This window comes from Condylura cristata, unplaced genomic scaffold (assembly GCF_000260355.1).
Source record: "Condylura cristata isolate star-nosed mole 26May11 unplaced genomic scaffold, ConCri1.0 scaffold00001, whole genome shotgun sequence".
NCBI lineage: Eukaryota > Metazoa > Chordata > Mammalia > Eulipotyphla > Talpidae > Condylura > Condylura cristata.
The window spans coordinates 4,430,769-4,454,259 of record NW_004567102.1 but is presented as its reverse complement, the minus strand read 5'-3'; the positions used below and the strand labels follow the sequence as shown (position 1 = coordinate 4,454,259).

Sequence of the window (23,491 nt, the reverse complement as noted above, 5' to 3'; positions counted from 1 at the left end):
TATATATATATATATGAATGTCCTAGATACATTTATTATAATGGAAAAAAAATACCCAGAAACTGTTCAACTACATAATACTCATATTAGATGGACTAATATAAAATCCTGAAAAATGTATATACACATTAAATAGTATTCCCCCCAAAATTCATGTTCTTATGGACCCTCAGAAAATTAGAAATAGGGTCTTTGGCTAATAAGATGAGGTCATACTATTTTAGGCTTAAATCCAATCTAAATGGTGTTCTTTTAAGAAGAAGATACTCAGGGCCCTCCCTGGTGACGCAACAGGTTAAAGCACGGCACTATGAAACCATCAGCAGCCACTGCAACACGAGTCTGATTCCCAGCCAGGGAGCTGACCCACATGGTGCAGCAGAACTGTCCTAATCCACCTGTTGTTCCCCTCAGCAGTGTATTTCAGTCCATCTGCCTGTTCTGCTCCCCACTCTCTCTGGTAAATCCTCTCACCCCTGCAGCTCTGGCTTGTACCCCAGCTCTTATATGCATAAATAAACAAATCATTAAGAAGAGGATTACCAAAGACACAGAAGAGATACAGTCATGCAAAGACAGAGGTGGAGACTGGAGTTAAGGAGCTGAGGAATGCCAATGATGGCTGGCGACCACCAGAAGCTGGTAAAGGCAAACTCTGAGAAGGGTGACTGCCCTAACACCACCTTGCTTTTGGACTTCTAGCTTCCAGAACTGTGATAGAACATATTTTTGCTGCTTTAGTCACTCAGCCTGTGATACTTTGTTACTGCAACATTAGACACTGATTACAGGGTCTTCCCTGGCTGTACAGGGGTTAAGTCTCTGTGCTATTATGCTACCACTGTATGAACTGCAGTGGCCGGAGTTTAATTCCAAGCCAGGGAGCTGATGTGGCACAGCAGACCTCTCCCGTCTCACCCGCTGCTCCCCTCAGCAGTGTATTTGCCTGCCCTGCTCCCTACTCTGTCTCTATTGAATCCTCCCAACATCTCTGTCCTACACCCCATTTCTAATTGGGGTTATTAGAACTATTAATTGTTACCAAAAAAAAAAAAAAAAAAAAGCTGCTGCGAAGCTGGCCATGGCAGCCTCCACAGGAGTTCAATCCCTGCCTGGGAGGAGATCCACGTGGCACAGCAGACCTCTCCTGTCTCACCCACTGCTCCCCTCAGCAGTGTACTTCAGCAGTCTGCCTGTTCTGCTCCCCACTCTGACTCTGGTGAACCCTCTCACGGCTCCTGCACCTCTGGCCTATACCCCAGTTCTGTCTAAATAAATAAATCTTAAAAAAAAAAAAAAAAGCTAATACACTGTCTAGCCCAAAGCAAACTGTACATGAGAGGTAGTGTGTGTGTGTGTGAGTACACACACATGTATTCATATATATATATAATGTATTACTGATACAGCCTGGCAAAAGTCATGACTAATGCTTGCCTGGGTGAAGGAGTCAGAGTGGTAGAAGTCAACAAACAGACTTTATTGAAGGTGTATTTTTTATTATTTTTTAAGATTTACTTATGTATGCAGACAGAACTGGGGTATAGGCCAAAGGTGCAGGGGTGGTGAGAATATTCACCAGAGACAGAGTGGAGAGCAGAACAGGCAGATTGACAAAGTACAATGCTGAGGGGAGCAGTGGACAAGACAGGAGAGGTCTGCTGTGCCATGTGGGTTTGCTGATTGCCCAAGGACTGAACTCACGCTGAAGTGGCTGTGGCTAGCTTTGTAGTGCTATGCTTCAACCCACTGTACCAAAAACAATTTTGGTTCTCCCTAGTGCCACAAGGAGTTATTAAGTGTCAGCACTATGAAGGTATCCCCAGGGAGCTGACCCATATGGCACAGCAGGCCTCTTCTGTCTCTCCTGCTGCTCCCCTCAGCAGTGTATTTCAATAGATCTGTCTATTCTGCTCCCCACTCTCTCTCTGGTGAAGCCTCTCACCCCTACACCTTTGACCTGACCCCGGCTTTCATATGCGTAAATAAATCTTTTAAAAAATAATCTCGCATCTTTATTATCTTTGTAGTTAACTGTTTAATATATATATATTTTAAAACAGTCTGTGGAGACCATGAAAACTTAAGCCAAAAACAACTTTGGAATGGAGAGTCTGATCATCTCAGAAAGCAGGCCCCTGGGAAGGTACCTGACAGGAACATTGGCAGGCGGCCAGCAAAAGAAGAGGAAAAGTAAAGAGGAAGAAGGACAAGCGAATGGGGTAGTCTGCAACATCCATCTGAATTAGGGAAGCCCAAACTTCCAGAAGAGTTACTTTTCACTTCTCTGTAGACTTGAGATCACCGAAGCAAAGACTGTGTCTGCATTTGGTGGTGGGAAGGACATGAGGAGTGGCTGGGCAGTGAAGCGTCTGGGCCCGGGAAGCAGGCCCAGGAAGCCCGGGAAGCACTTGAAACTAAGGCTCACGTGCTAGTTTGCCTCCCCACAGAATACTCAACAGAGGTAAACATGACCAGACTTCAGCTTGGTCTCCAGCGATCTCCAAAGTTTTATCTGAGATGTTTTCCCAACAACTGGCTGGAACCATTGCGTCCCACAGAGTGAGCAAATTCCACCTTGCAAAATAGCTAAGAGCAGAGAGCCAACCCCAGTCATGGCTTTACTTCAACTACTTAACATGCGCAGATTAGTTCTTTCCAGTCTGCTGTTTCTGGCCATTCTTCCTGCAGCACTGACAGAAAGGCCAACGGAAGTTAAATGACTCTCTCCAGACCTATTTCACACACACATAAATGCACTTAATAGACACACACACACACAAATACAACAGAAATAAAACTCCACAGATAAGAGTTCAATAAAACTTGATCTGTGTTTCAAATTCTCACCATGATTTGGGATGGTTTCACTGTCTGAGAAGTCAAAAAGAGCTTGTCAGACAAAAACATAGCCTTGAAGTCATGAAAAGCAGACCCTGTCACCTCATGGCCTCCTCTGCAAGTTGGACACTGCAGAAAAGTGGTAGGTGAACACCTGACTGTCAGAAGGATCTCGAGTACCAAGAGCTATTTACAAAGAAAATGACTTTGGGCTGGCTTGCTGTGGAAAATCGTAACATGTCTTGAAATCTGAGCTCAAAGAGTTCCTGTGCAGATTATTAACCTGGCAAAAAGCAAAACTGAAAGATTTCCTCTTTCTTTTCAGGATGAAATATTCCCTCTGGGTGAAAAGCATACAGAAGAAGAGAGACACAAAGCCAAGACTAGCGACACAAAAACAGAGGGACTGTCTGGTTTATTTGCTGCTCTGATAAGAACAGTGCCTAACATTCAGTAGGGTCCCAAAACACATTCACTGAATAAATGAAAGAAAAAAACCCTGACTCTTCAGAAGCCTTCATCATGGGGACAAAAAGCAAGTGAGCAGTCTGAATAAACAGAAACTTCAAAACAAAGATTAAATAAACACAGTCTTAATATTTCTTATATAAGAAATAGACTCAAGAAAAGCCTGCAAGGTCTCCCTGGTAGTGCAGGGGTTAAGTCTTAGCACTATCAAGCTACGCCTGCCACTGCTGCCAGAATGTGATCCCCAGCCAGGGAGCTGACCCATATGGTGCAGCAGACCTCTCCTGTCTTGCCTGCTGCTCCCCTCAGCAATGAGTTTCAGTGGATCTGCCTGTTCTGCTCCCCACTCTCTCATGAATCCTCTCACCCCCTTGTACCTTTGACCTACACCCCAGTTCTATATGCATAAATAAATAACTTTTAAAAAGGAAAGAAAAAAAAAGTCTTCCAACCCACAACTGAGTTCCTCTGATTTTTCACTGGTGAGCAGTTTTTAATCAGGTTACCCTCCAGCAACTCAATTTTCTTAACATCTCTTCTGGCATCCTGGGCATGAGGCAGGGGTGAAGTCTTGCTGATAAAGGCACCCTTGGTCGGGTCTCTTGCATGGGTGGCAGCATGCCCAGAGCCATTTGTATACACCATCGGGGCATAAGAAACCCAAGAAGTCATTTCACAAATAGCTTTTCCTGATGATTTGTTTCTAAATGTGAGGCCTGAGGTAAATTAGTCTATCCCCTTGTATGTCAGTTTCTTCACGCTAAAAGTGGACATAAAAAAATGGTAACTATCTTATATGAATGCTGTGAAGACCGAAAATACAGGGCCCGGAACATAGCACAGTGTCTGTTACCTCAGGGGGCTACGTTTTTATTCTTTGCAAATAAAAGAGTAGGGTAATCCCCAAGGTTGAAGCATTTCTTCCTTCAGTAGGTGCTTAGCTCCATGCCAATGAATGATCTGCTATTTTCAAAACTGCCTGATAGTGCCTGCTAGAGCCACTTTAACCTTTCCTTGAAAAGGTCCACAGACATGTAAAGTGCCAATTGTACAGTCTATATAGAGAGAAAAAACTCATGGAATATGAGAGCTTTCCCAGGCTGCCTCAGTATAACAGGGTATTATATTTAAAACTTATAAATGCCTGAAGTAAACAAAATATTTGGAGCTAGCAAGCTGGAACCTGGCTTAGCAGAAGGCAGAGACAGCAGGCAGTAGGTGCAGTGCGATAGAAAGAATTCCAGACTAGAGTTAAGAAACTAAGGTTCAAGTGTTAGTTTGCTATCATCAGCTGGGGAAGCAAGTTACTTCACCACTCCTGGCCTCAATTTCTTCTTTACAAAGTGGGCAAACAATTCTAGGTTAACACTAGCTTCTTTTTAGCTCCAAGACTCAGGACCTCAGGAAAGGAGTAAGCCAAGAGGGTGGTTGGTACAGTTGAAATACAAGAGAGAGGAGCTGGAGGAAAAGACCAAGCACGTGAAAGTGAAGGGAAATTATGGGTTACTAAGAGAAAGGATTAAGTCAAACCATAAGTCAAACCTGACCTATCAGGTGTAGACTAAGAAGTGAGCTGAACACTTATGAAAAGGCTAGTTCAGGAAAACTCTAAGGGACCAATAGCTTGGAGGATCATTTCTTTGCACTCACAGCACCAGCTAGAAAAAGCGTTTTTTCTTCAGAGACTAGAAAACTGAGAAAGCATCTGGTGACCTGACAAAAAAAATATGTAGAACTCCAAAATCAAACTTAAAGATAGACTGACTCTTCAGGTACACTGTGTGGCTACAAACCACTCACATCAGAGGTTAACAGCTCAGACTGAAGATGGCCAAGCTGCTTGGGTTCCAATCACGATTTTGAAACTTACTAGTCTTGGGACCTGGAGCAAGTGACCTATTCTTGTTGTGCCTCAGTGTCTTCACCTGTGAAGAAGGCATAAAACCAGAACTTCATAGAGATATTATAAGACTAAATGAATCAATACATGGAAAGCTCTTTGAACAGGATCCGGTATTTGGTAAATACTAAATAAATATCTGGTTATTTATTTTTAAAACTAAAAAAATATATATTCATTTATGTACACAAGAACTGGGGTACAGGCCAGAGGTGGGGGGGGGTTCCTTTGGGGAGCTGAATCTGTCATACCACTCTGGGCAACATTTCCTTTGAAGTTACGGCTAAGGAATCCCATTCAAAGGTTGTTGGTTTTTGGCACCAAGATATTAGGAATGGGGCCCTCCCTGGTGGCACAGCTGGTTAGGACACAGCACTGCAAGCTGGCCACAGCCGCATCAGTGCAAGTTCAATCCCCACCCCAGAGGTGATCCACATGGCACAGCAGACCTCTCCTGTCTTGCCTGCTGCTCCCCTCAGCAGTGTGCTTTGTTGATCTGCCTGTTCTGCTCCCTTCTCTGTCTCTGTTGAATCCTTTTACTGCCCCAGCACCTCTGGTTCTGTATAAATAAATCTTTAAAAAATACATATATATATTAGGAATGATATATATTTTCTAGTTTTTCTAGCCCTAGTGGTTCCCACTTCTTGCCAATTACCCTAATGTTTTTTTTAACCCTGATATCATTAAGCACTCTTAAATTTCCTTCCAATGGATGTAAAATGCTCGTTTTATATGGCCACAGCTTCTCAGAATCGTGACATGTTGGAAAGCATGGTGCATGAATAGCCACACTTACAACTAAAAGCAGCACTTTAACAGAAGCAACAACATTAAAGAGCTAAACCCACACCCTTCCAAAGCTCTCCATCTGCAAGGCAAATTATTAATTTGGAGTGGGCCAAACAATCTGGCTTGTTGACAATATACATTTCCTGAAAATTTAAAACTCCCATTTAGAGTGCGAGCAATTACTACCCATTGATTATCATTTCTTAATTCTCAGTAGTCTCTGGAGAGTTTTCTTTACAGGATGGAAAGAAACCATCAACGGGGTGGTAAGAACTGCTGACTTCATCTCACATGCCAGGAACCGAAAACGCCCCTAGGGAGGCAGTGAGGGGTGCCATGGAGTGAGACTGTATGTCTGGGGGCGCCGTACAGGCTGGCCCCGCAAGCTCCTCTGGCTCTTTCCCCACATGCTCTGGACCTTCCTGATAGGAGCTGGAAACTTCCTTTTTTTTTTTTGAGTTTAGCTGATGACATTTCAAAAACAATCTTCCTAATAAATAAAAGGAAGTGATATCTGGAATTCAAAAAACACTAAATACATAAGCTGATTAACAACTACAAAAAGAAAACAAACCTCATGGGACTGAGTTTTTGTTTTACAATGTTCCCTTCCTTTGATTTTGATATAATTTTGGAAACCTTTCCACAATTTCCTCAAGTAGACAAAAATAGCTTTCAAAGGAGACCCAATCCAAGTGATGATTTTTATGACTGATTAGGTCTTGGCTTAAAGAATGACATTGTAATTCTAAAGTTTAGCTTCAACTGCTCATTTTTTCTAAAAATACTCAAGAGAAAATATTTCCTAAACAGTTATGTTGGGTCCTAAAGTTTTCAGAACACGTGTCCACAAAAATTGTGCAATCCAATTCATATTCCTTCATATGGGCAAATAAAATAAGTCAAAATGATAACATTTTCTATCTTTCCCAAAAAATAAATCTCTTACACTGTTCTCATAAGGAACTCTCAAATGGTCTGTGAGAAGAGGAATTCCTGTGGTGCCACTGATGCAGTCACTAAATTTTAATGTTACTTAAATTCAACTACTTGGCAACATTGCACACAGGAGCACTAAATAAGGAAACAGACTGAAAGAATGGGATATTGAAAGAATGGGACAGATGGTGAGAAACCCTAGCCCAAAAGGCCAAGTAAGGGCTATTAGGGGATCTGGTTAAAAGGAAGCAGGACTCAGATGCTTTCGATAAATCAATAGCTGTTTATTTAAGAATCTATTATAAATAGGGATCACAGGAAAGAAAATAGAACCAGATATCCTCAAATCCTTCCTATGAGAGAAAACAGTTATCCCTACAAGGAATGCTTTAGAGTCAGGGAGAGTTTGCAATTGACTCTATCAGATGTGTTTCTAAATCTCTGACTCTCAGTTTCACAAAATGCAGAATGGGGATAATAGAGTTTTAGTGAAGAGTGAATTAAATGAGATAATACATGGAGGGTGTTTCCTCATATCACTAATGTCAGATGTCAATATATGTGTAAAAAATAAAAAATAAAAAACCCAAAACCTTGTATCTCAAAAATAAAATAAATGCAGCAATCTACCTGGAAAAGGTCTGTCTTCATCACCCCGGTGCAGAGCAATGCCCTTATTTTCTGGCATATACTTCTTGGTAATGGGCAAGGACATCAGCCGGATGTGATGGACGAGTGAACGCCAGGTGTGAGCGCCAGAAAGCACTGGTTCTGGTGGTAATGGGCTGAAAGGCTGAATTACTAAGTAGGCAGTGAGCAAGATTAATCCCAGGGTTACCAGGACCTATAAGGAGAGACAGGAAAAGGATTAGCAATTGTCCCAGCCAACAAAATACCTTCATGCCAAGAACAAAAAGGACTCCTTAAGACTCAATCCAGGGCCCTCTCTGGTGGTGCAGAGGTTTGTCTCGGCACTATCAAGCCATCACCAGCCCCTGCAGGGGCAGGAGTTCAATCCCTCCCAGGGAGCTGACCCGCATGACACAGCAGACCTCTCCTGTCCTGTCTGTCGCTCCCCTCAGCAGTGTATTTCAGTACAACCAACTGTTCTGCTCCCCACTCTGGCTCTGGTGAATCCTCTCAACCCCTGAATCTCTGGCCTATACCCCAGTTCATGTATGCATAAATAAAAATAAATCTTAAAAAAAAAAAAGAACCAATCCATTTTCATAAACAAGCCATTCTCATGCATTTCTGAGAGCATTTAAAATTTCAGAACTATGAGGACAGCAAGGCTCCCCAAGCTTCCTGCATAAGACAGGGCTGTGACCACCACTAAAATTACAGAGTTTAATTATAAACACACAGCTTTTGTCTAGGACAATTAACAAACCAGTCAAATTTCCTAGGAACACATGGTAAGAGCTATGGCTAATTTAGTCACAGAAAATTGAAGGTTTGATGATGAAATCAGCCAACAGTAATATTTGGGGGAGAATGCTTAAGAGTCTGCGCTTAGCTAACCCCAAGTCAAAACACATTTTTACCTTGTATATAGCTATAAGAAGGGGATACTGAGGCGGTCCCCTCTGAGGTTCATTCTTTTCCAGAAGCTGTCTGATAAATTTTTCAATTGCCTTCTCTGACATGCCACACTGATGGCCTGTCTGTCTCACCAAATCAACAGTCTCTGAAAGTTTGTCATAAATGCTGAGCTCATTGGCTGCAAGATCCATGTCTTCCAATACAAAATCCCTGAGAATGAAAAAAAAAAAAAACATGTAAAAAGAAAGAAGGTTCTTTAAAGTACTTCCTCTCAAAGCTGCCAATTAGAATAGGGCTTCTCGACTATCTGTGGGGGAAGTCAGTTTTGTGTTTCTCAATCCACTGCAGGCCAATACTCTGGTAAAACAACGAGTATGCTGAGACAATGTCAACTGTTATACAAGGTTGTTTTTTTTTTTTAAGTGTTACTTAACTGTGGGCTAGAAAACAGTTTACAGACAGCCCTGGTTCTGAAACACTTTGAGAAGCACTGGCGTAGGACATAGTAAGTTGCTGGGACTCAGACACACCCTCTAAAAGCACCCGTGGAAATGCCTTTTGAAGCCCATCACAGGCCACCCACTACTGGTAATTACTAAAATGAAAAAAATGAAAAACATAAGAGTGTTGTTGATTCTTTCCATATATAACAGCAAATTGCTGTAGAAAAGGTTTACTGTGAGGGACATGGTGACAGCTCTGTCCCTGGCGGAGAAAGGATTTCTGGGGGCACGCAAACCATGACACAGGAGATCCCCACATGCTGCAGATGGCAGGCCTTGGGTTTTTCAGAAAATACAATTTTAGACAGCAAGGGGCACTTTATTTGTATTTTATACAGTGAAAAGATCTAAGATCTATAGGGAACTATCCCTAAGATCTATAGGGAACTCAATTTGTGTTGTCACAGTTATTTAAAAGCCAGTGTTTCACAGTGGCCAGCAAATAAAAGGTCAAAACCAATGCAGCAGAAGTCTCTATGTTTATAAAATAAAACCAAATTGTTCTTTTCAAAAACTGCCTGTGTTATGAAACAGTAATACTTTTCTTTGTTTACATGAGGAAAAACAGTGCTTGGGATTTATGCTGTTGTTTTTTTTTTTAAGGGTCCTTTTTTTTTTCTTTTTATGAGTCCCCTATTTCACAAACTTCATTCCTAACATGCTTCAGATCTTAAAAAGTAGTGACATGGCACAATACTGGTTTTCCCAGAGGGAGATGCTGCCACCTGTAGAGCTGAAGACAACAGTCACCTATCTGCAGTGGAGAAAAGCGGACCTAAAATGCCACAAAGCAGCAGACACTTCTGCACGTGTCTCCTGCAGCAGCACCTCCTGATAACTCCCGCCCGTTTATGCTTAGTAACCCCTGAGTTTACTACTTCTTAGCCCTGCCTGTATGTTACAATCACCTAAATTGTTTTTCATGGGTGCAACAGGTTACTATGCAGCACTGCAAGCTAGCTGCAGTCACTTCAGTGCAAGTTCAAGCCCTGGCCCCAGAGGCGACCCACATGGCGCCGCAGACCTCTCCTGTCTCGCCCTCTGCTCCCCTCAGCAGTGTACTTCGTTGATCTGCCTATTCTTCTCTGTCTCTGGTGAACCCTCTCATCGTCCCTGCACCTCAGGCTTGTACCCCAGTTCTGTATGCCCAAATAAATAAATCTTTAATGAAATTTGATGTTCATAAAAAATAAATTGCTTTTCATTCTCTATTAGGACCCCAAACCAAGCCAATTAAATCAGAATCTCCAAAGAGAATTAACAGGTAAGTAATCTAGACTTAAAATTGAGGGACTTCAAATTCAGGGAAAATAGAACCCCCCCCCCGTCCCGAACCTTGCCCCCAACTCTATTCTTGCTCAAAATCTTGTGGTTTTGAAGACCATATAGGCTTTCATTTCAAGTGTCAGATTAAAAGGTGGTGTAAATTCTATTAAAAAAGTGCATTTTCAATAAATGGTATTGGGACAACTGGATATTCACATGTAAAAAAATGAAGACAGACCCTTCCTTATACAAACATAAAAATTAATTCAAAATGGATCAAAGACCTAAACTTAAAAATGAAAACTATAATATGCTTAGAAGAAAATGAGGGAAAACCCACGACACCAGATTAGACAATGGCATCTTAGCTATGACGCCAAAAACAAGAGTAGAAAAAGAAAAAAGAAACCAAACTACCTCAAAAATTAACAACGTTGTGCTTCAAATGATAAACCACAGAATGGGGAGAAATATTTATGAATCATATATCAAATAAGGAAATGATATTCCAAGTAGGATTCTTACAACTCAGTAATAAAAAGGCAACCTAGGGCCCTCCCGGGTGGTGCAATGGGTAATGATGCAGCACTGCAAGCTGACCTCAGCTGCCCCAGCCATGGTGGTGACCCACATTGCGCCGCAGACCTCTCCTGACCCACCCACTGCTCCCCTCAGCAGTGTACCTAGTTGATCTGCCTGTTCTGCTCCCTACTCTGTCTCTGGTGAAGCCTGTCACTGCCCCTACATCTCTGGCCTATATCCCAGTTCTGTATGAATAAATAAATTTTAAAATATAATTATTATAAAAAAAGGCAACCTAATTAGGAAATGGGCAAGGGCTATGAATAGACATTTCTCCAAAGAAGATACGCAAATAGGCAATACACTCACGAAGATATGTTTCACATCATCAGTCATCAGATAAAAGCAAATCAAACACATAACTACACTGAGGTACTGCATCACCCCACTGAATGGCTATAATCAAAAAGTAAGAGAAAAGCAAGAGAAAGCAAAGACGTTGAGCTATTGGAATCCTTGTCGTGTTGGTGGGAATGGGTAATGGCACAGCTGCTTCAGAGAAGCTTGACAATTCCTCCAGAACTTAAGTAGTTACCAAGTGACCCAGAAATCCCACTCATAAGTATGTACTCCAGAGAATCAAAAACATGTTCACACAAAAACTTGTACAAGAATGTACAAGCAGCATTATACATAAAAGCCCTCCCCACCCCCCAATGGAAGCAATCAATGCTGAATGGAGGAACAAAATGTGGTCCCTCCATACTATGGAACATTATTGAACAACAAGAAGGAAGTAGTGTTATCTGCCAAAAAGTAAATGAATCTTGACAACATGCTATAAGACAGTCTCAAAGATCACATTATTATATGAAGACATTGATATGTAAAGTACAAAGCAAATTTATAGATACAGAGTAGGTTAGTGGTTGTCAAGGGAAATGGGTGGGAAGAATAGACTTTATTAGATACATAATTTCTTTCTGAAATGATACAAAGTATTCTAAACTTAAATTAGGGTGATGGTTGTACAACTTTGTGTACTAAAAACCACTGGGTTGTACATTTAAATGGTGAACTGATGGCAGAAAATAAGGACGATTTTTCTGAATAAGGATGTTTTCTAAATGTGTATTTATTAAATTTGAGTTTACCCCCATTTATTATACTATGCTGTTAGGATTTTGGCTAGTTCACTTGGTCGGTGACCTCACCTCCAAAATAAAGTAAACCAGAGATTTGTAAAGTCCTCTATCTCTAAAATTCTAAGAGTATATGAGCACTTCAAGAAGTAGAAAAAAATCAATTCATTAGACACTAAAGACGTATCCAATTGTGTCCCTATTTACTACTCCCTGTTATGTCATCTTATGTGCCCGGCATTGTGCTATGAAAAATCATCTTAGTGAATTATCACAGCGATCCCAGAAGGAAGGTATGATAAGTCCCATTTCACAGATGTTTAAAACATCTAAGCTCAGAACTGCTTTCACAACTAGGAAGTTGGGCCTACAATGATTCCTGGAAAAAGAATAAAGTAATAACTCATCACAGTATTTTTCACTTGCTCTTGTGACTGGTGGCTAGCCCAGAGATAGCATGTTCCTGTCTAATAAAAATCTTCTAAGCAAGTAAGCAGGGATAATGTGATACAGACAATATGATTAATTCCCAGTCAAAATCCATTAAAACTCAGTAAAGACAAGAAAAGAAGAGCAGCAGGAATTCTAGAAAAAATTCCAGGAAGAAATGTTAATGATTTTAGAGATGGGCACACACAGGTGTCCCTCTGGCAGAAGGGAAGGTCACATTGGTGTCCCCTTGGAAGAGCAAACCAGGAAGGCTAAACTGAGAACCAAGGAATATCTTCTTGATGGTTGTTTCAACACCTTTGAAAACTTCTGGCCACTTTTGATACCTGTAAAAAATCTTATTAAACTTCAAGTTTATGCTACACAAGCTCTTTTTTCTGTAATTATGATATACAATAACATTATGATACCAAATACATGTTTGCATTCTTCTTCCCTGAGATTCTAAAACATTTCCTAAATTACTGGAAGTGTGGTCACTAACAATTCAAAGATGTTTCCAGGAGGACATGGGGATTTTGATAGTACATCCTGCTTTCACCTTTGGTTAGATCAGTTGTTCTAAACTGGGAGCAATTTTGCTCCTCCAGGGACATCTGGAAAGTCTGGAGATATTTTTGATTGTCACACTTAGGAGTACTACTGGCATCTAGTGGAAATGATGTTAAACAACAAAAAATCTTGTCCCCCTAAAAAAAAAAAAATTAAAAACTCACAAATTCACAGCTAAATATCAAGTGAGAAGGTACTGAGGCTTGATGGCAATCCCTTTACCTTCAGGGAGAGGTGCAACTGGCAGAAATGAGCTTTGGCACAGAAGTTCTGAAGACTGAGCATGTATCTGCAAGGGCACAGGCAGGATGGTGAGCAGATTATACAAATCAAGGCCTCCTACACCACCCTGGACATACTGATTTGTCAGAAACCCTGGGAGTGAAAGCTGGGTGCTGTCTTCCCTGATGACTAAAGGCACACCCCCAAATGGGAGACAAAGCTTTAGAACAGCTCTCAATTTAGATGGGGGGGAGAGGTGACTCTACTCCCCCCAAAGACATTTGGCAATGCCTGGAGACATTTTTGAGTGTCAAAATTAGAGCGGTATCATGGATATGTAGCAGGTAAAGACAACATCCTACAATACACATGATAAACTACCACAACAAATTGTTCCATTCCAAATGTTCACAGCGGTTAGGAAATCCTGCTTTCTAAAGAAGCTAGAGGGAGGCAAGCCATGGGACATTTATTTCTGAAATACTTCAGGGAAAGGAATAGTAACTGAGCTCTGATGAGATGTTTCCTTAAACTGGGTCTCAGTTTAAGAAGAAAAACAGTAGAAGACATAGCTGAAAGGAGGATCTTATAGATCCTTTTTTCAACAAGATCTGTAAGATGTTGTGTTTTAAGCAGAAAACATGTTAACTGGCCAGACTAAATGTAAATCTCTCCTCTGGCCTGTTTAATATAGAATTAATTCTCCTCTTGATATAAATATGGGCTAAACATTGAGGTGACATTACCATGTAAGTTCGGTTTTCCAAGCTAAACAGCTATGCTCTAAGATGCAATACTGTTTCATTTAGTTAAAACACAAAAGGAGAGAGCCCTCCCTGGTGGTGCAGCAGGTTAGAGCCCAGCATGATGAAGCTATCCAAAGCCACTACAACGTGAGTTTGATTCCCAGCTAGGGAGATGACCCACATGGCACAGCAGACCTCTCCTGTTTCACCCGCTGCTCCCCTCAGCAGTGTATTTCTGTCAGTTAGCCTGTTCTGCTCCCCACTCTCTCTCTGGTGAATCTTCTCACCCCCACGCCTCTGGCTTGTACCCCAGTTCTTGTACACATAAATAAAACTTTAAAAAAAAAAACACAAAAGGAGAATCCTACAGTTCAGAATAAAGTTTCAAAATCCATCTAAATATGTCCCAATCTCAACGCCGGAAGCATCATCCAGAGTAATAATAAATGTTCTACTTTCCTACTATGTTCTTTAAGTATTATGCTAGTTATGAGGTACAACAACCCATTCTCTAGGATTATGATTATATTCCACTTCCTTTTATCCACTACATTTTAGTATAAAGGGAAAAAATGCATCTCTCAGATTGTAATAAAGGTCACAAAGAAAAAAAATATTTAAAAGTAACTCATTAAACAGTACGATTTTTAAATTTACAATTTATAAGGGCTTAAAATTCACAACCAAGTGAATTCTACTTTCTTGTACCTTTACTATCACTTGACCCTCCCAGTCAAGTGAGACTTGAAGAGCCTTGGACTTTCTTTGCTCTCTGAAAATATGTCTCTGCCTTTTTTCTGCCAACATTTGAGAAATTCCAAGCCTCCAGAAAAATTGGAAATAGTAAATGAACATCTGTATATCCTTTACTTAGATTCACTAATTGCTAACATTTGACCATGTTTTTCTCTCCTGCTATTTTTGCCAGAACCAGTGGTTTGAGCATGCATCTCCTGAGAACAATGGCATTGTTCTACACAGCCACAGGCGTCCTATCTATTACAATGATTAAATAATTCTGGTATTATCTAATGTCCAATCCACAGTCAAATTTCCCTTCCCCAAAAAAGATCATGTATCTTTTAGAAATACAAGATGCAACCAATGATCAGTTAGCTGCTGAGGCCTTTGTGTATGTAAGCTTAGAACTTTTTTTTTTTTTTTTTTAGCTTAGAACTTTTAATACTGATCTTTGTTTTTACGACACGGACACATTTGAAGCAAGACCCTCATGTTTTTGCTTTTTTTTTTAAAGATTCATTTTTATTTATTTATGCATACAGAACTGGGGTACAGGCCAGAGATGAGGGAGGTGAGAGGATTCCCCAGAGACAGAGTGGGGAGCAGAACAGGCAGATGTACTGAAACACAATGCTGAGGGGAGCAGCAGGCAAGACCGGAGAGGTCTGCTGGGCCATGTGGGTCAGCTCCCTGGACGTGGATCAAACTCGTTCTGCAGTGGCTGCGATTGGCTTCATAGTGCTGTGCTTAAACCGGTTGTGCCACCAGGGAGGCCCTGCCCCCGCTCATGTTTTTAATTTCTCTCTACCAGCTCCAATCCTCCCCCTCTTCAGTTTCCACTGTTGGTGCAGCCGGTTAAAGCACAGTACTAAGAAGTTCAAACCACTTCAGCATGAGTTCCATGCCCGCCCCAGAGGGGACCACATGGTACAGCAGACCTCTCCTGACCTGCCCGCTGCTCCCCTCAGCAGTGTGTCTCGTCGATCTGCCTGTTCTGCTTCCCACTCTGTCTCTGGTGAGTCCTCACTGTCCCTTCACCTCTGGCCTGTAACCCAGTTCTGTATTAATAAATAAATCTTTAAAATAACAATCCTCCCCACGCCCTCCCTGACGGCACAATGGGTTAATAATGCACAGTACTATGAAGCAATCCGCAGCCACTGCAGCATGAATTCGATTCCCAGCTAGGGAGGTGACCCACAGGGCCTAGCAGGCCTCTCCTATCCTGCCTGCTGCCCCTCTCAGCAGTGGATTTCAATCTGACTGTTCTGCTCCCTACTTTGATGAATCCTCTCACACACACACATCCCCCACACCTTTGGCCTGTACTCTAGTTCTTGTATGCATAAATAAATCTCTAAAAAATAAGTAAATAAAAATAATCCTCCCCCTCTGGATGTCCAGTGTTCACATCTCCCTCCCTCCAGAGTCAAGCTCCCTTAAAAAAAAAAAATTAAAGTTATCATCTCATCTTGTTTCTTGGAACTCCTCTCATTCACTTACCAGTTGAAGTCATATTTCTGCCCCCCTCACACCGATCAATATTGCTCTAAGGTCACCAATGTCTTTCTACAAGCCAGCTTCAAAGGGCATTTTTTGGTTACCTCCTCACCTGACCTCTCTGCAGCAGCTAGTGTGGCTACTCATTATTTCCCTCATGTGCTTCCAAACCCTGACATATCTTCCTGTTCTCTTCTTAGAGATCATGTTGTTAAATGTTGGCATTCATCATGGTTGTCCCTGACATTCTCATTCCATTCATGGCTTAGCCACCAGCTATTAGTGATCCCAAATCTCTGCTCTGCTCTAGACCTTTCTCTAGAGCTCATACCTGTCTCTCTCCCTACAACACACCCTGATCCGAATTTCCTGGAGTCGCTTGTGATGTGTCCATTACCACTTACTGTTTCCCCTACAACTCATTTCTCCGACTACATTCCTTTTCTCAATTAGTGGAAGTCCTTCAAATTTAAAACCGTTCCTCCTCATTCTTCATACTAAATCTTGATTTCTACCTCCTACATTAAGGTCTCCTCTTTAGCTCTGAGTCAGAGCTCAATCTCTCTCCCACAGACTATCACGAAGATATAGTTGATTTCTATAAGTCCAATCCTCCTCCTTCTCTACCCACTCCATAAGTTATTTTTCTGAAATACAAACTGGTTCACGTTATTCATGTTAAAGCACCTTCCTTGACTCCCCACCCCCTGCTGGGAAAGTTTAGCACTGTGATGAAGAACACAGGCACAGGAGCTGGAAAAAGCTAGACGCAAGTACTAGCTTCATCTGTTGTGGGTTATGAGACTCAAATTATAAAGTTTTAAATTATAAAATGGAGTTAGTTCTGCTTGCCAAACAATATTAAGGGATTATAGGATAATATATATAAAGCACTTGTCTCAATATCTACAGTTAAAGGCATGTAGCTTATTGGAATGAAAGCCCAACTTACTTAGCATAATCCTGGACAAAGTGACCGTCTACCTTTTAGTCTCATTTCCATTTCTTCCTCCAATTCTTCAATGTCATACTCTTACACATCTTTCTGGCTTTGTACATGTAATTTCCTCTGCCTAAAAAGTCTAGCTCCCAGTGCTCTGTCCCAATATGCTTGATTTGTGCCCTTGATGCGTTAAGCATAACTTGCTTTGTATTATAGCTATTTCCCTGTCTCCCACACAAAACTGTTTCTTGAAGCAAAATAAGTGGAGAAAGTAGCAACAGACGGGGACATTCAGTTGTGACATGGAACCTGATCAGTCTCCTAAATTTATAAAGGATCTTATGTGAGTGGTGTGTTCCCAAACTAACTCAATGTAACTAAAGACACGTTCATTTTACTTTTTACTCTTTTCAAATGTACATCAGCCTAATCAGAAGCTATGTGAGGTTAAGAATCTCACACTTGGGACATTCTGTGATGTTGCAGAATAGCTGTGAAGGAAAAGGGATTCAAGCTGGGTCTTGTAAATTGTTTTGAACCAAAGAAGGAAAAGCCTAGCTGGGCAAACTGGGCCTCTTTCAGTCAAAACCTCAAAATTGTTCCTTAAAAGGAGATGGTGGTCACTCAAACTCAAAGAGGCAAATTTATTAAGGGAGCAATGTCCATAGACGATTCCACCGTGGGAACCGACAAATAACCAAGGAGGGAAAAGTCAGGGTACTAAGTATCTGCGGTAGTCTCTACTACAAGGTGATAACTAAATGTTCACGAATGCCAAGGTGAAGTTGGGGAGACCAGCAAAAGTGTAGCCTGCAGAGTTAATGGCCTTAAAATACCATGAAACAAGAGGTAGGTGAATTTCCTGGTACTAAAAGGCGGTTACAAATAGCTCATTTACTCGTATCAAGAAATCCAAATCTTTCTGAAATCCAAGAATACCATGGTTATCACATATCAAGTCCACACTAAAAAAAAAAAAAAAAACAAACAAACACACAAAACAAAAAACCAACCCAATAAATTTCCTCAAAAGCTGTTTCGGGGGCCGCGAAAAATACAGCAATATTTTTAGAAAGATAAACAGTCAAAAGGTCAGTGCAATCTAGACTTCCCCGGCACCGCGTGCTCTGAATAGGCTGTGACGCCAGCGAAAAAAGTTCAAGTAGGGTCGACCTCGCTAAGCTCTCCCCGCCGGAACCAAGTTAACAGGGAGCAGTCGCAAGGGAGTCCACCGCAGGGAGTTGGAGGGGGGTGCTTTCAGTCTGCGAAACGCCAGAGGCTCGGAAAGGGGTCCGCGCAGAGGCAGGAAGCGGCGAGGGAGGTGCTGCGCGAAGACGTCACAGACGGACGCGGCGGCGAGGCGGTCACGAAGCGGCCTTCCCCCCCCACCCGGCCTCGGGCCCCAGTCACTCACATGCGGGGCCCGCGCCCCCTCGGGCTCCTCCCGCCTCGGAGACCGCAGCCGCCGGGCGAGGAGGGTAAGCCAACAACTTCCTACTTCCGGTAGCTCAACCCAGAAGCCACGCCCACGCCACGAGAGCGGCCCTGCGCCCAAGGGGCTTAGCTCCCTCTTCCTGCCTTGCACTTCCGCCAAAACAAACTGCTTGACGTCGCAGCGCGCGCGCGCTCGTTCGCGGAAACTCTCGCGATATCTAGGAAGACAGGCTCTTGCTCCCTCTGGTGTCTGCCTTGCTTGGTCAGTCCTCAGCCCTTGACAGCGTCTCTCTTAGTCCTGGACTGACAGATTTTGTGGCTGAACTGATTCGTTCAACAAACATTCATTGAGTCCATTGCTACGTGACAGGCAGTGTAATGGGCACTTAAGGGTGGGAGTGGGAGGGATACGTAACCGGAGGACAGACCCTAACCTCTGGAGCTCTAAGTCTTAAAGAAAAACGATCAAATAAAGTACTCAGATCGACACAAGACCCAAGGATAGCGTTCTCTGCAAAGACATGTCAGCACTTTATATTGTGAAACCGCCTCTACAATATCATGCTATAAGAGCCCCACAACATTTAGCTTCATATCAACTGAGCTGAGGTTTACGAAGAGGTTACCTTGCTTCAGATTACACAGCCTGGTGGATTCACGATTTGAACCTAGGCTCCTTATCTCGCCCTGTCTTTGGTGCCAAAGCTCTTAACTGCCTTCTATAAGAGATCAGCAAACAAAATCGTTCTGGGGTCAGATTAATAAAACTACATCTACAAAGACACAACAGGGGACTGAGAAAAGGATGTTTTAAATAAATAGTGCTTGATCAGGTGTACATCCATATAGGAAAAACATGAAACCACTTCTACCTCTCACCACACACTAGAGTCTATATGCATTCTAGAGCATGGATCTAGCTCACAAATGTAATGAGAAAAATACAACGAGAGTTGCTCTTTCCAATTGCTGTCACCGATCAAGTGACTATTGAGCACTTGAAATGAGACTAGTCAGAACTGCAGTTCCGTAAGAGAGAAAAATGATAGTTTATACTACATTAAAATTAGAAACCTGATCATCAAAAGATAGGACAAAAAGATTAGCTGTAAAGTGACAGAAACCAACAAAAATGTATGTCCAGAACAAAGAACTCCACAAATATTAAAAAGAGTCAACTAGAAAAATGGGCAGAAGATGGGAACACAAAAAGATTATCACAAGAGGGTATATGAATGAGAGAGTCATGAAAACTTGTTTAATTCCAGTAATCATCAGTTATTAGAGGAATGACTAGGGAGATACCATTATACAGTATTAAGTGTTGGTGAGAAAGCAGAGCAATATCAACTTACTGCTGGTAGGAGAGCAATTTGCTACAGCCAAATAGGCTGTAGGGATTAACTACTAAATTATAAACATAACTCTTGATCCAAAAGTTCTACTTCTAGGTATATACCACCAAAACTTCATGTACAAATCCCCCAAGATACATAACAGAGTATTCATAGGAGCATTATTTGTAATTGTCACAAATTGGGAACAGGATGTATTCAGGAAACAGAATACTATATAGCACTGAAAATGGTACTACACACAGAGCATGGATCTAGCTCACAAACGTAATGTTAAACCTTTCTTATCTCCTTCCCAGGTGAAGGAGCCATCTTCACCACCACTCCCATAGTTGCTTCTTCCACATCTTGTCTGTCCTGTATCTTTTCCTGTGCCTCCCCAGGCAGCCTGGGAAAAGTGGTTGGGTAGGATCTGACAGGGAGCTCATTTCCTGTGACATTGTATACCCTTTTAAAGAAATTAGTGGGTATTAACTGTGAATAAGAGCAAAGGCTCAAAACCTGGTACTTTGTACGCATTATTTAATCTCCGTAAAGCTCAGTTTCCACCACGTGAAAAGGGAATAGTTAATATCTACTATTAACTATTGTGAAGTGTGAAGATAAGTATGAAAGCACACAATAAAGTGTTTAGCTTGATGCCTGGCAAATAAGCATTCATTTAGCTATCTTAAATGGTGTGCCTTCACAACATAAATTTGCCCTCTTTCTTTCTTGTCTTTCCTCTAAAACTCCTTGCAGCACCTTTGCTTTACCTTTCACTCTGAGAGAAACAAACTTGGGCACTATCTATCTCAGCTTACCACTCTAATCCCTTAGTCTTCATTCCCCTTTCTCTTTTTAAAAAGATTTATTTATTTATGCATACCAAAAATAGAGTACAGGGGTGGAGTGGGAGGTGGGGGCTCACCAGAGTGGGGGCTCACCAGAGACAAGAGTCGGGAGCAGAACAGGCAGAGCTATTAAATATACTGCTGAGGGGGAACAGCGGGTGAGACAGAGGTGGTCTGCCACACCGTGTGGATCACCTCCCTGGCCTTGGATGGAACTCGTGTGGGCTGCGGTATCTGCGGATTGCTTCATAGTGCTGTGCTTTAACCTCTTCCGCTACCAGGGAAGGCACCCTCTCTCTCCTTATCTCTCATTCTCTTCCCAGCTCACTGGACCTTCTCTTCTCAAATTCTTTGCTAGTGGAATCCGAAGGCTTACATTTGCTGTATGGCTCTGAACAAATAAATCATTTAACTGCTGAAGCTCAATGTTTACATCTGAAAAATAATATCTGTAGTTTTACTTTGTAGAGTAGAAAATAAAATGTAAACGCTACGTAAATGTAACTCATACAGCACTTTACAGAGGTAGTTTCAGATCTCTATTTTCTATTCCCTTTCAGTTTCTCCCCAGTCAGTCCGCTGCCCCATTCTGGGACTCAGAACTTCTAAACATTGAACGTTAGTACATAACTCCGATCCTATATAGATTTGCGGGCAATTCCCGCCTTCCTCGCCTAGGAAACCAATCGGATCTCCGGCGAGTAGCGAGGTAATCCTCCACCGGGCGATCATCCAATTGAGTCTTGCGCTACTGTTCCGCGCCCTTACGGCCAGCTCTTTTTCTTTGCCCCTCAGTCCTGATTACGGCCCTCGGAGTTTGAACCCTTACTCTTCCGCTTTCCCCCAACCCCGGCATCCAAAGCTTTAAACGGCGGGAACCGGAAGTGTGCGTCGCAGTGGCGGGTCCCAGGCTTTTGCGCCGGAAGTAGTCCTTGCTAGAACAGGATTCCTCCGGCATCACTATGGCCGCGATCCCCCCCGACTCCTGGCAGCCGCCCAACGTGTATTTGGAGACCAGGTGAGGGGGGTCTGGCCTCCTGGGCCGGACCGAGGAGCGACGCGGAGCCCGGGCTTCGCCGCGGGGCTCGGTTCCCGGCGTGCATCCCGGGAGCCCTGCGTCCTCGTGGAGAGGCATGGAGCCGGGCCGTCGGGGCAGTCTGCGGACCGCGTGGGGCCGCCACCGTTCGCGCCCGAGCTCCGCGCGGAGCCGCGCCGAGACCTCAGAGACTGAGCGTCCGCCTCTCCCTTTCCCCTGCTCCCCACGCGGATTTCTTTCTTCCATTCGCAATACAAGCGTGTGTTGAGCCCCGAGGCCAGAGATGTAGGATCTAGTGGGAGCGTTTGGAGATGGACACCGGACACACAACCTTGTCCTTGGAGTTTACAGTACACGTAAAAGTTGATGTGACAGGTAGTACAACTGTGTGAACAAATTATAGAGAGAACACAGGAAGAAGCACATTTTCATCTCTGAGTGGTGGGAAGACAGTGTAATTGACCACCCACCAGCTGGTGCCCCGATGGATAGCACACATTTAATTTATTGCTCTTCGCAACTCAAATTGTAGGTATCATTCCGCCTCTCCAGTTTTAGTAGGGGAAATCCCAGAACTTACCGATCAATGACCAGATTAAATTGCCCAAACCCGTATAGCTAATGAGTGGGAGAACTTTGGATGGAGCCTGATGTGTCTGCCTTACACGCTAGGTTCTGGAGGTCTTTCATTCCATTGCCTCTTTGGAAAATGATCTTTCTTAAGAGGACCTTAAGTAGCTTTTAACTGCTACAACAGTTTAAAATTAAAATTTTTTAGTCTGACTTTCAAGCGAATTTTTTTCTTCTGACCACTGCCTTCCCTTTGGCAACATCTGATAACCTCTGTCAATAACCAAGATTCAGCCATCATTGCTGTGTGTCTTCTTTCTGTTCTTGTCCATGCTTTCCACCAAAGCATAGGTCTCTCAGCTGCTTTTGCTCCCTGACCGTTTCTCCCCCTTTTAATGTGGCGAAATTCTACTTACTCAGGTCCCAAATTGAAAGTACTTTCTGAATTCACCCGTTAACTTTTTCAATAATCACAATATAAATTAAAATCCAAATCAAGCAGTAGAGTATAGAATAAAAAGTAAAAAACACCTCTCCCTGTGAAAATATTATCAGTAACTTGTTGAATGATCTTCCAGATCTTTTTCTATATACATATAGAACACTAATATGTTCTATTTTTTTTAACAAAATTAGGACCATATGATCATACTATTACTATTTTTCTTCTTTTGCTGAATCAAAAGGTGTATACATTTCAGAATTGTGTAGGTCCTTCCAAATTGTCCTTGCAAAAAAATGAGTCCTTTTATTTAAAAAATACTCACCAAATGTGGACTCCATAAGGGAAAAAGCACCTACACCCATGCTTTGCAGAGTAATTGTTAATCCACATTAGACCTTAGTAGTGTGAAGAAAGCTATGTTCTAGAACACTCCCTATGCATTTATACGCACATACAGCGCTTACTCTGTGCTTGCCACAGTGTTCATATTATCTGTAATTGATCAGTTCTCACATACTTGGAACAGTGTTGGAGTGGAGGGGAAGCTGCTTATACTAAGACTTTTATTTCTTCCTTTTCCTTAATAGTACTTGGAGAAAGGGAAACACTCACCATATGGAGTAGGTACAAATGTTTGAAGGTTTTTCTTTTGTTTTGCCTCTTGGTAAACACATACAAACTGTATCTTTTATACCCCATTAGAAATGTTTACAAATAGGTATTTACTATTTATTTATATATTTACT

General features: G+C 42.2%; 2 protein-coding genes across 5 annotated transcripts in view; one reads left to right on the top strand and one right to left on the bottom strand.

The window, feature by feature from the left end:
• The window catches only part of LOC101635037 (chromosome unknown open reading frame, human C6orf89), a 37,343-nt gene extending 18,722 nt beyond the window's left edge, over positions 1-18,621 (bottom strand). The window contains exons 1-3 of one of the 3 annotated variants that reach the window (XM_004673430.2): positions 18,487-18,621; positions 8,488-8,695; positions 7,571-7,784 (exon numbers count right to left, since the gene is read on the bottom strand). In XM_004673430.2, coding sequence (XP_004673487.1) covers positions 7,571-7,784; positions 8,488-8,695; positions 18,487-18,488 — 424 coding nt within the window. In that variant the 5' untranslated portion in view covers positions 18,489-18,621. The other 2 variants (XM_012722975.1, XM_012722983.1) reach the window with 2 other exon arrangements.
• A 2,995-nt stretch (positions 18,622-21,616) lies between these two features.
• Positions 21,617-23,491, top strand: part of PPIL1 (peptidylprolyl isomerase (cyclophilin)-like 1) — a 17,011-nt gene continuing 15,136 nt past the window's right edge. Inside the window, exon 1 of one of the 2 annotated variants that reach the window (XM_004673429.2) lies at positions 21,617-21,712. In XM_004673429.2, the coding sequence (XP_004673486.1) occupies positions 21,657-21,712 (56 nt within the window). In that variant the 5' untranslated portion in view covers positions 21,617-21,656. Of the gene's footprint in view, positions 21,713-21,745; positions 22,259-23,491 lie in introns of those variants that run through there. The other variant, XM_012724298.1, reaches the window with a different exon arrangement.